The sequence below is a fragment of the Apium graveolens genome, chromosome 3 (assembly GCF_009905375.1).
Source record: "Apium graveolens cultivar Ventura chromosome 3, ASM990537v1, whole genome shotgun sequence".
In the NCBI taxonomy this organism is placed as follows: domain Eukaryota; kingdom Viridiplantae; phylum Streptophyta; class Magnoliopsida; order Apiales; family Apiaceae; genus Apium; species Apium graveolens.
Window position 1 is genome coordinate 287,714,791 of NC_133649.1, and position 17,561 is coordinate 287,732,351.

Sequence of the window (17,561 nt, forward strand, 5' to 3'; positions counted from 1 at the left end):
GATACACTGACACCACCTGTTCTACATCTCCCCATTCCAGTTTCAGCCACAGTAAATGAGCCAGTCAAAGACAAGATATGAAACTGACCCTGCAGTATATAGTTTGAAATTGTGCATTAAAGAGAAGAGAGAGAAAAAAAAGAGTACTAATTCCATTATTAAGTAGATTTTTATTGCAACAAGGATACTCAGAGAAGCTATACAGCCATAGTTGTCTCCCCACTCAGGAATTACAAGTAACACAATCACCCTGATCCGAGCAGGGCATGTCCTCCATTCTTGTATGTAAATCAGCAAAAGTGGGGTCTATATGTAACTATACGGCTATAAATCACAAGACAAAAGACCTTTTTCGTAATTTCTTAATTAAATCAATTTGCATTCAGACGAGATAGCTAACAGACATATGCACATACATTAACCTATATTATGAATGCAACCAATAAATTAGAGTTGAAGTAGTAGTAAGGAAGATAGGAGTCAAACCTCATAGGTGACTGAACCACCAGAAGAAATGGGATGAGAAATCAGGGCACTAGAAACAGTTCCGTAGGCAGAAACCACACAAATTCCTCTAGGCCCGTTTTGAACCAGAGACATGATCTTTCTAATAACATCCTAAAAGAAACAGTACAATATATATTTAACACAATTTAATAAAAAATTATACAAGAAAGTTTAAAAAGAGAATATGTATACCTCCCCACAGTCTACATGTATCACATGAGCCGTAAAGTCTGCAGCAGCTGTGTCTGCATAAAACCCATCTTGACAAAAGAAAAATTACAATGCATTTAGTTCCGATAATAATAACTAGGGAACAAACAAATTCTCATTCCTATAAACAAAATCTATTATTTTTTAAACCTCCAACAGCATAAATACAGATAAATACCTAAACCCCAAAAATATAGTAGAAAAACATGAAAAGAAAGAAGAAGCAATTCTATAATTATTTTTTGAAATTCAGTGAAGGAAAAGTACTCACTCATGGAAGCAGGCATCTGCAAGTTTTCAGAACCCTGGGGCCGTACACGATCACGGCCTCGCCCACGTGGGCCCCGGACAGAATTTTCAGCTGAGGGAGACAAGTTGAATGCTGGCTGTGGTTCGGAAATAGCCCATGGTACCGGCGGTGAAACAACAGCAACTCTCATGGGCATTGATGAAACAGCACTCATCGCTGGGGGTGAAGATACTGCACCCATCACTGACAGGGAAGCACCAGCACTCCCAGGAGACAGCACCAAATTTCTTGTTGCTTGAGACTTTAGGGGCCTTCCCCTCTTTCTTTTTACCTCCCCGCTGGGGGTGTTCAGGTCTAGGGTACACTTTCCCTTCTCAGATGCCATATTTTCTCTGTTATTTAGAGGGTCTTTGTGTGTGTTTGTGACTATATTGAAACTGTTGAAAACTTAGTGTTGTATTGGAGACTTGCCTATATTAATGATACCATATCAAAAATATACCCACCTATATAACAAAACTTTATTTTATTTTTCTTTATATGTTTTACATTTTATTTTATTTTTTAAATCTAAATTTCTCTATTATATTTTCTATAAAATGTTTTTCATTTTCATAGCTTATTTTCTTTATTCTTCTCCTTGGTTCAAAATACAAATAAAAATTATTATGTCGTGTTCCAATTTAGCAATTCAAATATCAATTAATATCAAAAGGATTCAATATTTAAAAAACTAAGTTTGTGCACTCATATTTAATTTTTCTAAATATATCTACATTTGGCGTTTTGACTTTTCTAACATGCATTTCTATATCTGTAAGCCGTATTATTTTGTCGCTTCTGTTATACATTAATTTCATTGTTTACATAATATAGATCAAAATCCGATCCACATTCATTTTAGAGATATAAATTTACTTAGGTGCATTTATCTATTTTTTACTCATATAATATATTGCAAGATTGATATTTATTATAGAGATATAACGTGGTTGATGTTATTGAAAATCAACTAATGTTTTTTACTAAAATCTAACTTCTCTATTATATTTTTTATATAATATTTTTCATTTTCTTATAGATAATTTTCATAACTTATTTTTTTTATTCTTCTCCTTGGTTCATAATATAAATAAAAAATAACATCTCGTATACCGATTGAGAAATTCAAATATCAATAGAGAGGATTCAATATTTAAAAATATTAACGATTTGCACTCATATGTAATTTTTCGAAATACATTTACACTTGGCATTTTGACTTGTATATGTAATTTTTTGAAATACATCTACACTTGACATTTTGACTTGTATAGTATGCATTGCTATATCTGTAAAGGGTATATGTAATTTTTCGAAATACATCTACAATTCGCATTTTGACTAGTATAGTATGCGTTGCTATATCTATAAACGGTATTGTTTTGTCGCTTGTGTTTATACATTAATTTCATTCTTAGATCAAAATCCGGTCTACGTTCATTTTAGATATATAAAATGTATTGAGTGTATGTAGTTAATAACAAAAATATTTTTGGCTTATATAATATATTATAATATTGATATTCAGTTTAGAGATATAAGCTAGTTGGTGTGATTGAAAATCGCATAATTAAATAAATCAACTTCAAATTTCTACAATAAAAACAACATCAGACAACAACTGAAGAAAAACCCTTATTCTAAAATAACAGACAATGGTCTTTTTTTTCCTCCCATAACCATTATATAATCAAGGTTCATACAATGGTTTTGTGAACCGTTGTTTAAAAATGCTAAAATTTTGGGAGGTTAGAGAACAGTTTTTAAAAACTCTTGTATTATAAGAATTCATATAACGGGTCGCATAACCGTTCTAAAATATTACAAAATTGTTTTCAAAACTATTATTTTAGTATAATTCACAGGTCAAATAATAGTTGTTAAATATTAGACAACGGTTTTAGAATACAATTGTTTTAGTATAACTCATACGACATAAAAAAGTATTGTATTAGACCATTGCTTTTTTGTGTTGTCTATACACTGTTTAGACATATGTTAAGTTATACTAATTCTAGTCATATGAAATTTTTTTTAAAAAAATTCAAATTAAATTTGCAAGACAAGAATATAAAAATCTAATAAAAGTACTACTTGCTATCAAGACATTCTAACCCGATTGGCAATATAATTTTTTTAAATATTTTTTTATGATCCAACTGTACGGATGTTAAGATATATTAAGTCTAGTCATATGAAAAATTTATAAAAAAAAATCAAATTAAACTAGCATGAAAAGAATAAACAAATCTGGTAAAAGTACGGCTTATTATCAAGAGATTCTAACCCGATTACAAGATAATCTTTTTAAATAATTTTTTCGACGATCCAACTGTGTGGATGTTAACATATATTGATTCTAGTCATATAAAAAATTATCAAAAAAATTCAAATCACACCTGCTTGACAGGAATAGAATAATGTAGTAAAAGTACTACTTAGTATCACGATATTCTAACACGATTGACAAGATAATTTTTTTAAAATAATTTTTCAAAGATGTTAAGATATATTGATTATAATCGTATAAAAAAAATTATGAATATATATCAAATCACACTTGCTTGACGGGAATAGAATAATCTACTAAAAGTACTACTTACTATCATAATATTTTAACCCAGTTGACAAGATAATTTTTTTAAATAATTTTTTCGACGATCCAATCATACACATGTTAAGATATATCAATTCTAGTCATACGAAAAAATTATCAAAAAATTTCAAATCACACTTACATGACGGGAATAGAAAAACCTAGTAAAAGTACTACTCACTATCACCAGTTTCTATCCCGATTGAAAAGATAATTTTTATAAATAATTTTTTTGACGGTCCAACTATATGAATGTAAAGATATATTTATTCTAATGATATGAAAAAAATATCAAAAAATTTCAAATTACACTTACATGACTGAAAGTAGAAAAATATAATAAAAGTACTACTCTGTAACACGAGATTCATACTTGGTTATATGATAATTATTTAAAATAAATTTTTGGATGATTCAACTATATGACTTTTAACATATATCAATTCTCATCATGTCACATTATAAATGTAGTTATGTTTTATTAATATATAATAAATGTTTAAATAAAAATTACTATCAAATAATACATATAAATGAAAAAAAAATCTCATATTCATCTTTTAACCCCCTTTTTTCCCTTCTCTAATTTTTCTTTCCTTCGTAATCCAGATTCATTTCCCCCTTTTAGTATTTGGGTTGCCACCCCTTTCTTCATCTCATTTATCCCTACTCCATCTCTCTCTCTCTCTAATAATACTATTTACTTTTTCTCTCTCTAATAAATTCAAACATACACAAATATTAAAAATAACTTCATCAAACAGAAAAAGTGAAGATGTGTGTCTCTCTATATGTTTAGGTGTTTGTAGATACATACCACAGAAGATGTCTGAGTTGGTTGTTCAGTACTATGGGAAGAACAAGCCATGTGCTAACATAGCTATTGGTCTTGATTATGATGCTTTGAATAACAGCAAGAAAACTATAGGTGGTAAAGGAAAATCAACTGAGAATGAAGATGTCCCAGCTATGCTAAGAAAGGTTGGTCCACCTATGTTGAAAGCATGTGAAGTAGACTTCAGTGAAGAAGAGTTTATCATAAAGGAAGAAATTGCTGATGAACACAATGAAAAGAAAAATACAGAAACAACTCCAACTTCCAAAGTTGAAAAGAAATCCATGGTCAACCAAGATTCCAAGACACCCGTCAAGGAAGTAAAAGCTGAAGATGCAAGAAAGAAGAAGAAGAATAGAAATGGAAAGATTAGGATAAACAAAAGCAAAAAATTTGCATTTGTTGCAGATGCTCCAAGGAAATAATGTCAAAAATGTGCCTCAGTGAATCATCTAACTCACCTTTGTAAAAAGGCTGTTAGCAAGCCAGTAGAGCATGCAAGTATAATGAAGAAAATGGAAATGATCCCTACTCATTATGTGACAAGTTTGATCGCATCTCTTGCAACTTGAAAGTGATGAAAAGTTACCATAGGCTGAAAGTAGACCTTAAAGAAGTAAATGTTGGGTATGCATTAAAAAAGGAGAATGCATAACAGTCCATGAACACTATTCTTTCTGAAACAACTCATTATAGTTCTGCTCATTCTGTTAACAAGAAGAAAGTACCCAACACTGATTGGGTTGCTAAACACACTTAATCCTCATTGTGTGCTGGGCAAAGGGAAGAAAGTCATATGGATCATAGACAGTAGATGCCCAAGACATATGATAGGTGATATGGCCCTGCTATCATAGTTTGAGGAGAAGGATGACCCATTAGTGACTTTTGGAGACAAAAGCAAAGGTTTCACAATGGGATATAAAAAATTGATTAATGGAAATATTGTCATTGAAGATGTAGCACTGGTAGCTGGTCTGAAAGTGAATCTTCTCAGTGTCAGTCAATTTACAGACAGAGGATTCATGGTTTCATTTGACGAAGGAGAATGCACTTTTATCAGCAAAAAGACTGGTGAAGTTGCTCTGAAAGGAGCAAGTAAAGGAATCTTATTTGTTGCAGACTTGGACTCAGCAAATGAGGATAAAATTTGTTACTTCTACACCAAGGCATCTGTAGAGCAAAGCAAGCTTTGGCATACGAAATTGTCTCACATGAATTTCAAAGTAATAAATACTCTAATCAAGAAGGAGTTTGCGAGAGATATACCAAACCTAGAGTTTGCTCAAGATGAAGTCTGTGATGCCTGTCAAAATGGAAAAGTTAAAAGATCAAGTCACAAGAGTAAAACTGTGAATTCCATAAGTGCACCTTTGCAACTTATTCACATGGATTTATTTGGACCAGTTAATATTTTGTCAATTTTAAGAAAGAGATATGCACTTGTGATGGTGGATGACTCCTCAAGATATACATGGGTAGAATTTATGCATTTTAAAGATGAAACTCCATACAACATAATTGAACACATCAAGAAGGTAGAGAAGCAGGATGAAGATCAGATTTATGTGAAAAGATTGAGGAGTGATAATGGAACAGAATTCAGGAATGCAACCTTAACTGAATTTTGCAAAGACAAGGGCATTGTTCAAGAGTTCTCATCTGCTAGAACACCTCAGCAAATTGGGGTAGTTGAGAGAAAGAACAGAACACTAATAGAGGCTGCTAGAACAATGTTGTAAGATACAAAATTGCCAACAAGTTTTTAGGAAGAAGCTGTGAACACTGCATGTTATACTCAAGATATATATCTCTTTAACAAAAATCTTGGCAAGTCACCGTACTCAATCTTGTTTATAAAAAAGACTACTGTGAAGCATCTGCATGTGTTTGGAAGCAATTGCTATGTTTTGAAGGACAACTTTGAATATGTGGGAAAATTTGAGTCTAAAGTTTTTGAGGCAATTTTTCTGGGATATTCTTTGGAGAGAACTACATACAAAGTCTATGTGATTGAACAAAAGAAAATTATGGAAAGCACACATATTACTTTTGATGATGAGAAATGTTCAGGCTTGGAATGCCGTAGTGAAAATGAAGCTGAGACCCTAGAATTTGAAAATCTCAAAATTGATAGTGATTTTGAGGATGAACATGAAGTCAACACAAATCACAGAATTGATGAAGAGTCTACTGATCAAGTGAATCATGAGAATAGAAGCTCATCTCAAATACCTGAATTTGATAGCACAAACTCAGGGGGCGAAAAAGAAGAAAATTCTGAAAGTCATGCCAATAATGAAGAAGAAGCTAAAAACATAAGTCAGCAAACTCACACAAGGAAATTGGATAGGATTCAAAATGTATATGCAATTATTGGTGATCCCGATGCTGGAGTGAGGACTAGAAGTGCAACTACAAATGAATGTCTTCATGCATGTTTTATGTCTCAAGTTGAGCCAAAGAAAACTGAGGAAGCCCTACTTGATCATGACTGGATATCTGCAATGCAAGAAGAGCTAAATCAGTTTGAAAGAAAAAAAGTTTGTAAATTGGTTCCCGTACCAAAGAACAGGAGTATAATTGTAACAAAGTGGGTGTTCAGGAACAAAATGGATGAAAATGGAATTGTCACCAGAAACAAAGCAAGGTTGGTTGCAAAAGACTACTCACAGGAGGAAGGAATTGATTTTGAGAAGACCTTTGCTCCAGTTGTAAGACTTGAAGCAATAAGGATCTTTCTTGCATTTTCTACACACTCCAATTTCAAGGTGTATCAAATAGATGTGAAGAGTGCATTCCTTAATGGTGAGTTGGAAGAAGAAGTTTAAGTTCAACAACCACCTGAATTTGAAAATCCGGAATTTCCAAATTTTATATATAAGTAACTCAAGGCTCTCTATGGACTAAAATAAGCACCTGGAGTTTGGTATGACATACTGTCAGAATTTTTGATTAAATATGGATTAACTAGAGGTACTATTGCAAGACTCTCTTATACAAGAAACATGGCGATGATATGATCCTAGTTCAGATCTATGTGGATGATATTATTTTTGGTTCTACAAATGAAAAGCTTTGTCAAAGATTCTCCAAGCTTATGCAGAGTGAATATGAAATGAGATTGATGGGGGAATTGAGTTACTTTCTTGGACTGCAAGTTAGTCAAAGAAGTGATGGAATCTTCATTGCTCACTTGCATCTACACCTATGTCTACAGCTACAAAGTTAGATGAAGATAAAAAGGGCAAAAATGTAGATATTTCAAGCGGTAGAGGAATGATTGGATCTTTGCTATACTTAACTACAAGTAGACCGGATATCATGTTTGCAACATATCTGTGTGGAAGATTTCAAGCCAATCCAAAAGAATCACATTTGATGGTTGTAAAGAGAATTTTTAGATATTTGAAGGGAACTCCAAACTTGGGATTATGGTATCCTAAGGTAACTGGTTTTGAAGCTGTTGGATACACATATGCAGATTTTGCTAAATGCAGGGTTGACAGAAAGAGCACTAGTTAATGCTGTCAGTTTCTTGGACAAAGACTTGTATCGTGATATAGCAAGAAACAACAATTTGTTTCAACTTCCACAGCTGAGGCTGAATACATAACTGCTGGAAGTTATTGTGCTCAAGTGCTTTGGATTAGAAATCAGCAAATGGATTATGGCCTAGTGTTACATAAAATTCCAAATATGTGTGACAATACTAATGCTATATCTATCGGGGGATAATCCAATTAATCATTCTGGAACAAAGCACATTGATATAAGATACCAATTTATTAGAGAAAAGAGAAAATGTTACAAATGGTTCCATTGAGCAAATTTTTGTTCCAACATAAAAACAGTTAGCTGACATTTTTACTAAACCTTTGGATGAAGCAACTTTCACTAGACTTGTAGGTGAAATTGGAATGTTAAATTCTTCATCCTAAGGCAAGAACTCTAGTAATGTTTTGCAGCAGATTAATTTCTAGTAAATCAAAATTAATTTGATTTAATTGGAAATTTTTTGGAATATAAATTATAAATATTTTAGAAATATCTGCATATTTATTTTTTAAAATTCAAAATTTAGCTTGAAATTTTTAATTCTAGGAAAACTTTCTATATGTTTATTTGCATTTTGAATATGTAAAATTAGCACAAGGCAGAGTCAAAGTTATCAAAATTATATAAAGAACCGAGTTCTCGATAAGTCTAACTGACTTATCGACAAGTCATTTTAAGACTTCTCGAGTGAGTTCTCGATAAGTCAATTTTCTGACTTCTCGATGGACTTCTCGATAAGCTTCATTATGACTTATCGATAAGTCATTTTAGAGTTCTCTGTAAGTGTCAACTTACAGAGTTCTCTACAAGTATAATTTTAGACTTCTGACAAAATTATTCTGATTTTATTTTGATTTATTCAAATAAAAACTGGAAACAATTCAGTCCAAGTTGGACAAACTGAGTATTTATTTTACATCTAGACAAGTCAATTTTAAGTTCTCTAAAAGAGTAAATTTAAATGACTTATCGATATGTAATTCACTCTTTACAATGACTTCTCGATAAGAAAATTCCAAACGCTTATTTTTTAGTTCTTGATAAGTCATTTGCTTTTACTATAAATACTCAGACATCTATACACACAGTTCTTTACGCTTTCGAGAACTCTAAGTGACCTAAAACTTTCAAATCCAAACCGATTTCTCTCTTGCTTTGAACCCTTTCTCTTAAATTTCTCTTACCCACTAAACCTCAAACACTAATCAATGGCATCAAACACTATTGTACCCTTTATCCCAATGGAAACCAACTTTCTTGCATTCTTAGATGCAAACCAGGCTCTTGAAGCTTTTAAAAGCTTTGTGAAGTTTCTGTTAGAGACATAACTTGCAGGGGCTCCTACTGTAAATCCCTTACTCTACTTGGATGTTCTAAGGGATTTCTGGACTACAGCTGTGACCAGGACAGTAGTGCATGACAATAAGGTTGCTTCAATTTTTGTAAACTGTTCAATCAAGGGCCAACATGTGGAGATTTCTGAGGATGATGTCAACATGGCTTTGCGCATTCCTATTGACAAGCTAGTGGAGGTTCCAAATCAGGAGGAGCTTTATAAATTCATGGACTTTATCAATTATTCGGAGAAGATTAACTTGGCAAGCCTGAAAGAAAAGAACCTGAGAAGGGAATGGTCCTTTCTATTTGATTCAATAATAAGGGCATTCACCTGTAGAAAGTCAGGGTTTGACAATATTTCAAGTGTTGTCCAGAAGCTGGTCTACTCAATGGCTCACAACAAATAGATCAATTTAGGTCACTACATCTTGGAAGAACTAAGCACCAGGCTAACAATGCCTGTGACATCAAGAGGTAAGGAAATTTTTCTTCCTAGATTTATTATGTCAGCTTTAAATCATAAAATTAATGACATACATATGCTAGAAGGTATAGATAGATCACTAATAGGAAACTGTAAACAAGTATCCAAAATTCTATTTGGAACACTTATTACAAAGAATAAGGTACAGGTAGGGATTAAATTAACTTCATTCAAATCGGAGAGATTTAGGACATATCCTTACCCCATGCCTGAAATGAGGACAAATATTGCACAATCTAGTACATCAATAGTCCCTGTACCTATGGAAGTACAAACACAGGCACACCAACAAGGACCTACCAATTATAAGACCCTTCTTTATGTACTTTTAAAAGCTAGGAAACCAACCACTTCATCCTCTCAAAAGGGTCAAGTGAGTGAAAAGAAGAGAAAGTAGGAAAACCTGACAATCATAAATGAGAGTGGTGAGGAACAAACAGTACCTGAGTCACCCTTGGTCAAAAAGAAAAAGAAGGCTAAAAAATCTGAGCTGACCACTCAAGCCACCTCTGCATCCTCTCAAAAGGATGTAGTTGTAAAATAGGGACAGGAACAGACTCTGGGGGCATCCTCTCAACAGGGTGTCTCTATTGAAAAGAGCACTCTCTCTAATGCACCCTGTAACGAGTCTGCACAAACACTTGAAGCAATTCAAGTGTATGGAAGGAGAAATAAGGATGACACACACAAGGAGAGCACATCTATTGAAGTTCCCTCATTTACTCAGGGGGAGCTGCCAACACTCAATATTGACATTCAAAATCTAATATCTCAAATTTCTTCTTCCTACAATAAAACTCTTGATTCGGGTTCTCAAGAGTTTCCAACTTCAAGTGACATGGTTCTAGAAACTATGATCACCACCCAGGAACCACAATTAGTAGTGAAAGGCTACATGTTGGGGTAGACCTTGATGACACCAACACAAACACAGGGGTTTCATCAGTTTTCACTGAAGACATTGTAATAGATACAAATGCACCTTCATGTGCAAATCAACCTTCACAAAGACACAAGTTGTATGTTTGAGGGTAGTACTCCTGAGGGAGAACTATCTAAATCCTCTCCAATTCAATTGTAGGTTCCTCTTGTGGGAACAACTCCCCTCACAACCCTAGCTGAGATTGCACTCACAATTGAAGCTAGGAGTTTAATTTCCAATGATCCTACTATAGGGGAGGCAAGTTTAGCACATTCAAGTGCAAGCTCACTGCAAAATGAGCAAGGGTTTGAGGATAGAGTAAATGAAAGTAACCTAGCTAACTTTACTCCAATTCAAATGGAGGTTCCCACCACAAGTGACGAACAATAAACTGTCAAAACCACAGAGCAATCTGTGAGTCAAACGGTGACCTTAGTCACAGGTGGTTCTAACCCATCAGATCAACCCTCTACTTCTCAACCACAACAACCACATATCATTTTCCAATGGTTACAGACAGCTGAAACTCAACCAACAACTATGGATGATCTCCTTGTTGATCAAATCTCTGGTCTAGCCAACATCTAACAACATCTTCATACCTCAGATATGAGCAACCAAGACTATCAAGCTATTCTGCTAACCTACAATAAAGAAGTTGAAAATCAGAAGTAGAAAATAGTTAATGAAGCTAAGCAAGATGGATATGTAGATGCTTGGTTGTCTAAGGACTTTTCTTTGGAGATGGATCAGGTCTTGGCCAGGTTTAGAGATGAATATGTAACCATACTGGGAAGCAATGCCAAGGTCCTGACTCCTCAAGAGGTCTATGATGAAGTCAATGAAGTGTACAAGGCTCATTTCAAAGCTTTTCACCTATTTGGTAGAGCACTAGAAATAAAATTGATTGGCTATGAAGACAAGATCATGAAGCTGGTGAGAGGTAAGATGGATGAGATTATTCCTTCTCAACTCAAGATCACGTCAAGATTTCAACACTTTGCTGACCAAATGGTCAAATTTGATCTGACTTCTGTAGAAAAGGATGTCAAAAATCTCAGACAGTCTTTCATAGCTCTGCATGAGGTAGTTCAACAACAAATTACAAGTTCAAATGATACAAAACTCAAGTTGAATCAACTCCACCAAAGCAGGTATGAGCCATTTGCTCTTCTTATGGAATGATGAAACAAGATGTGCAAGATACCTTTGGTACCTCCCTTTCCTCAAGTTCTCAAAAACCCACTTCTACATCCACAAACTTACAGATTCAAGCTCTCCAACAACAAGTTACAACTCTGCAGTCTTCCAATGATTCACTCACAACTCAAGTGCAAGCTCTCACTACTCTGGTGGACTCCCACAAGCATTTACAAATGCAAAACTCTGTAGATTTGGGATTCATCTTGGAAAACTTAACATTCCATTGCCTGCACTTCCTGAGACTGTGAGACCAGAAATACCAACTCCTCTACTCATGCCTATTCCCAAGACTAAAGGGAGATAGAAGCTAGGATTCAACAATCCAAGGATGTTGGTAAATCAAAGGAGCCTTGAAAATTGACATCAACTACTCAAGCTGGTCAAAGCTCTTCTAAAACTCAATTATCAAAAAATGTGGGGAAAGACAGACTTCTAAAAGTTGCGGAAGCACCATGTCAAGATCAAGAATTCAATGAACTTCTAACAGTTTTATGGGTGTCTCTCCACAACAATTACGTGTTTCTAGGGAAAGAAGAGACATTGCCGATCATAATTTCATCAAATCTAACATCTGGAGAAGAAGAAAATGTGGTGAAGGTAGTTGGAAAACACATGAAGGCTATTGGGTGGAGTTTAGCAGATATTCGGGGAATCAGCCCCACATTATGTGTTCATCGTATCCACTTAGAAGAAGGTGCAAATCCTGTGAGAGTACCTCATCGTTGACTCAATCCTCCAAGGATGGAAGTTGTGAAGAAAGAAGTCAACAAGCTATTGGATAATGGAATCATTTATCTTATCTCGGACTCAAAGTGGGTTTCTGCCGTGAATATTGTTCCTAAAAAGTCTGGAGTTACAGTTGTAGCGAAGGAGGAGAACAAATTGGTGCCTCAAAGAACCATCACTTGTCATAGAGTTTGGATTGATTATAGGCCTCTCAACAATGCTACAAGGAAGGATCATTTTCCTTTGCCATTCATTTATCAAATATTGGAGAGGTTGGCTGGCTGTGCTTATTACTATTTCTCAGATGGATAATCCGGATATAATCAAATCGCTATAGCCCCCGAAGATCAAGAGAAGACAACATTTACATGACCTTTTGGTACTTTTGCCTTTTGGCGCTTATCTTTCGGTCAGTGCAATGCGCCTGGGACTTTTCAGAGATGCATGATGAGCATATTCTCTGATTATGTGGGAAAAACTATCAAAGTTTTCATGGACGATTTCACTATTTTTTGTGATGATTTTGATGGTTGTTGGAGGAACTTGGGATTAATTTTGCAAAGATTCGAAGAAACAAATCTGGTGTTGAACTGGGAAAAGTGCCACTTCATGGTGACCTAAGGTATGATTCTTGGACATGTGATTTCTTCAAGAGGCATTGAGGTGGATAAAGCAAAGATTGAGTTGATTCGGTATTTACATGCTCCGACAAGTGTAAAGGAGATTAGGTCATTTCTTCGACATGCTGGTTTCTACAGAAGATTCATTCAAGACTTTTCAAAAATTGCAAGACCTCTAACTAACCTTCTTCAGAAAGATGTTTCATTCGAGTTCAATGATGAATGCAAGTTAGCATTTGAGGACCTGATTGGAATTTTCCCTTCGAGATAATGTGTGATGCTTCATATTATGCTGTTGGAGCTGCACTTGGGCAACAGAAAGACAAAAAGATGCATGCTATCTATTATACTTCGAGGACCTTAAATGATGCACAACTCAATTATGCAACCACTGAGAATGAGCTCCTAGCTATTGTTTTTGCTTTGGAGAAATTTCGGTCATATTTGCTTGGTACAAAGATGATTGTGTACACTGATCATGCGGCCTTAAAGTACTTGTTGGCCAAGAAGGAGGCAAAACCAAGACTCATTCATTGGATCTTGCTGCTACAAGAGTTTGACATTGAAATTAAGGACAAAAATGGATCTGAGAATATTGTAGCTTATCATCTAAGTCGCTTGGTGAGGGAGTAAGAAGATGTGCCTATAAATGAGACATTTTCGGACGAACAACTTCTCCAGATTAAGGTAAGTGCTCTAAAACACTTTATTACATGGTATGCAGACATTGTGAATTACTTGCACACTTTTTTAAACATGATTCAAAATTTTATGTGTGGGATGATCCATATCTTTGGAAGTATTATCCCGATGTAGTAATAAGAAGATGTTTTCTTGATAATGAATTTGAATATGTGTTAAGGTTTTGTCATAATTATGCATGCGGAGGGAAAATAAAACATAAAACATATTGGGAAATTAAAAAATTCAACATAAAACATATTTATTAAAAACAAAAGATCAAACCAAATCACATTCTTAATTTTTATTCAAGATTAAAGCAAGAAGCAAACCATTGGTCTTTGGCTTTAACGATACCTTTACTTATTCTATATTATATTTGACACAAAAAGGGTCTAAGTTGAGTCACATCAATTTTCATCTATAATATTTTCTAACAGGAGTTAAATACGAATGTGGTTGATTATTTGCATGTATTTTTGACGTAGTGCCCCTCCCCCTTTCGCCCACGTACGTGTTTTTACTGTATACACACAATTATACAAATCTTGGTTTTACTATAGCAAATCCATAAACACCTTCAACTTGCCAGAATAAACTCGGTGTATTTCTTCATGAAAAATCAAAACCTTATTCCTCACCTATATTAAAAAAATCAACAGATGGTGTACATACGTGATCCCAAATGTATATAATGCTATATATGCTACTAAAAGGTCTTAGAGAGTATGACATTATCAATTACTAGTGTGACAAAGAAAAAGAGGATAAATATTAATAAAAGTATATATATTATTTAATCTTGTAATAGGATGATTAATAATATGTTTTTTTGGTGAAATTTTTAAGCCAGCCAGACTTAGACTGATAGGGTTAAGGTAGAAACATGCTAAAATATATGTGTTATTTACTTGTTATTTAATTTATGCATTACATATGGATTAATACTATTTTTGAGACGGTACATAATTAATATTAATCGAAAGGTGTCTTGGTGGTCTTAATTATTAAGTAACATATAAGAATATGTACTAGTTAGCTATCACCCATCTTCACTCATATAGGTGTTCCAAAGTTATTTTAGGCTAAATAGAAATAAATACTGGAAAAATTGCAATACTAATGATCAAAGAATAAAATTGGTGAAACTTCATGCAAAAAATAATATGCCGGAAATACTAAAGTTAATAATTACAAAGCTTCTTAGGAGCCTAAAGCAAATCAAGAAAGTATTATGATACTCCATCAGGCGTAACCATGTTGACATCGGGGTTCCCTTCTCGGCCTCTGACATGGTCTGGTCTTGCTGCATCTTGCTGCCGTTAACAATTTCTACGAGCATTTGGGAGAAAGGTTCCAACCACAGTCTGAGAAGAAAATGAGTGTTAACATTAAGGTTAAAATTGTTTAGAAGGAAGCACTATATGATATCAACCCATTGATTTCATGAAACTTTGATTTTATAATTTTTCAACAAGCGTAGGTGAAGGCCTCTGGAAGAGGAGTAAACTATAAAATAAAGTCTAGACTTATAACGCACCACCAAAACTAAATAGATAGTATACATTATGTTAAATGTTCATGACAAAACAGGGGTATTAAGGTAAAAAATTGCAGGTCTGACTTGATGCAAGCTCAGTAGCTTCAATCAGCAGAATGTTGGAAAGTAAAATGCATCGAAACAAATTGAAAACAAATTGAGCATGCTACTATATCTCAGCCTAACGATTTTACAACAACTAGCATGAGCCACACTGACTTTTTACATTTAAGTTATTTGTACATAATTAAATCCTAACAGTAGAACAAAGCGAAGATCTTACTTGAACCCCGCCAGCTGCAACTAGCGGGCCAGCCACGGCACCTCCTATGACATGGCCGTCGGGACATGCTAGCGATACACTGACACCACCTGTTCTACATCTCCCCATTCCAGTTTCAGCCACAGTAAATGAGCCAGTCAAAGACAAGATTTGAAACTGACCCTGCAGTATATAGTTTGAAATTGTGCATTAAAGAGAAGAGAGAGAAAAAAAAGAGTACTAATTCCATTATTAAGTAGATTTTTATTGCAACAAGGATACTCAGAGAAGCTATACAGCCATAGTTGTCTCCCCACTCAGGAATTACAAGTAACACAATCACCCTGATCCGAGCAGGGCATGTCCTCCATTCTTGTATGTAAATCAGCAAAAGTGGGGTCTATACGTAACTATACGGCTATAAATGACAAGACAAAACACCTTTTTCGTAATTTCTTAATTAAATCAATTTGCATTCAGACGAGATAGCTAACAGACATATGCACATACATTAACCTATAGTATAAATGCAACCAATAAATTAGAGTTGAAGTAGTAGTAAGGAAGATAGGAGTCAAACCTCATAGGTGGCTGAACCACCAGAAGAAAGGGGATGAGAAATCAGGGCACTAGAAACAGTTCCGTAGGCAGAAACCACACAAATTCCTCTAGGCCCGTTTTGAACCAGAGACATGATCTTTCTAATAACATCCTAAAAGAAACAGTACAACATATATTTAACACAATTTAATAAAAAATTATACAAGAGAATTAGTATGTATACCTCCCCAGAGTCTACATGTATCACATGAGCCGTAAAGTCTGCAGCAGCTGTGTCTGCATAAAACCCACCTTGACAAAAGAAAAATTATAATGCATTTAGTTCCGATAATAATAACTAGGGAACAAACAAATTCTCATTCCTATAAACAAAATCTATTATTTTTTAAACCGCCAACAGCATAAATACAGATAAATACCTAAACCCCAAAAATATAGTAGAAAAACACGAAAAGAAAGAAGAAGCAATTCTATAATTATTTTTTGAAATTCAGTGAAGGAAAAGTACTCACTCATGGAAGCAGGCATCTGCAAGTTTTCAGAACCCTTGGGCCGTACACGATCACGGCCTCGCCCACCTGGGCCCCGCACAGAATTTTCAGCTGAGGGAGACAAGTTGAATGCTGGCTGTGGTTGGGAAATAGCCCGTGGTACCGGCGGTGAAACAACAGCAACTCTCATGGGCTTTGATGAAACAGCACTCATCGCTGGGGGTGAAGATACAGCACCCATCACTGACAGGGAAGCACCAGCACTCCCAGGAGACAGCACCAAATTTCTTGTTGCTTGAGACTTTAGGGGCCTTCCCCTCTTTCTTTTTACCTCCCCGCTGGGGGTGTTCAGGTCTAGGGTACACTTTCCCTTCTCAGATGCCATATTTTCTCTGTAATTTAGAGGGTCTTTGTGTGTGTTTGTGACTATATTGAAACTGTTGAAGACTTAGTGTTGTATTGGAGACTTGCCTATATTAATGATACCATATCTAAAATCTACCCACCTATATAACAAAACTTTATTTTTATTTTTCTTTATATGTTTTACATTTTTTTTTAAATCTAAATTTCTCTATTATATTTTCTATAAAATGTTTTTCATTTTCATAGCTTATTTTCTTTATTCTTCTCCTTGGTTCAAAATACAAATAAAAATTATTATGTCGTGTTCCAATTTAGCAATCAAATATCAATTAATATCGAAAGGATTCAATATTTAAAAAACTAAGTTTG

At 34.5% G+C, this 17,561-nt stretch overlaps 2 protein-coding genes across 2 annotated transcripts; both read right to left on the minus strand.

Annotated features, from left to right (window-relative positions):
• Positions 1-371: 371 nt before the first annotated feature.
• On the minus strand, positions 372-1,352 carry LOC141715126 (AT-hook motif nuclear-localized protein 11-like). Its single transcript, XM_074518608.1, has 4 exons — positions 989-1,352; positions 700-767; positions 487-618; positions 372-395 (listed from the first exon to the last, which is right to left on the minus strand). Exons 1-4 carry the CDS (start codon positions 1,350-1,352, stop codon positions 372-374), a joined length of 588 nt encoding a protein of 195 aa, XP_074374709.1.
• Positions 1,353-15,759: 14,407 nt separating this feature from the next.
• Positions 15,760-17,261, minus strand: LOC141715127 (AT-hook motif nuclear-localized protein 1-like). Its single transcript, XM_074518609.1, has 4 exons — positions 16,848-17,261; positions 16,559-16,626; positions 16,355-16,486; positions 15,760-15,957 (listed from the first exon to the last, which is right to left on the minus strand). The coding sequence occupies exons 1-4, from the start codon at positions 17,209-17,211 to the stop codon at positions 15,760-15,762; spliced, it is 762 nt and encodes a 253-aa protein (XP_074374710.1). The 5' UTR covers positions 17,212-17,261.
• Between the last annotated feature and the right edge of the window lie 300 nt (positions 17,262-17,561).

What these genes read in the sequence shown, in the direction of transcription:
- LOC141715127 (XM_074518609.1), bottom strand. Translation starts at nt 17,211, where the DNA reads ATGGCATCTGAGAAGGGAAAGTGTACCCTAGACCTGAACACCCCCAGC. An exon ending in GCAGATGCCTGCTTCCATGA is followed by an intron (nt 16,627 to 16,847) that starts GTGAGTACTTTT and finishes TCTTTTGTCAAG; the next exon opens with GTGGGTTTTATGCAGACACA. An exon ending in TACATGTAGACTCTGGGGAG is followed by an intron (nt 16,487 to 16,558) that starts GTATACATACTA and finishes TGTTTCTTTTAG; the next exon opens with GATGTTATTAGAAAGATCAT.
- LOC141715126 (XM_074518608.1), bottom strand. Translation starts at nt 1,352, where the DNA reads ATGGCATCTGAGAAGGGAAAGTGTACCCTAGACCTGAACACCCCCAGC. An exon ending in TACATGTAGACTGTGGGGAG is followed by an intron (nt 619 to 699) that starts GTATACATATTC and finishes TGTTTCTTTTAG; the next exon opens with GATGTTATTAGAAAGATCAT. An exon ending in GTGGTTCAGTCACCTATGAG is followed by an intron (nt 396 to 486) that starts GTTTGACTCCTA and finishes TATGTCTGTTAG; the next exon opens with CTATCTCGTCTGAATGCAAA.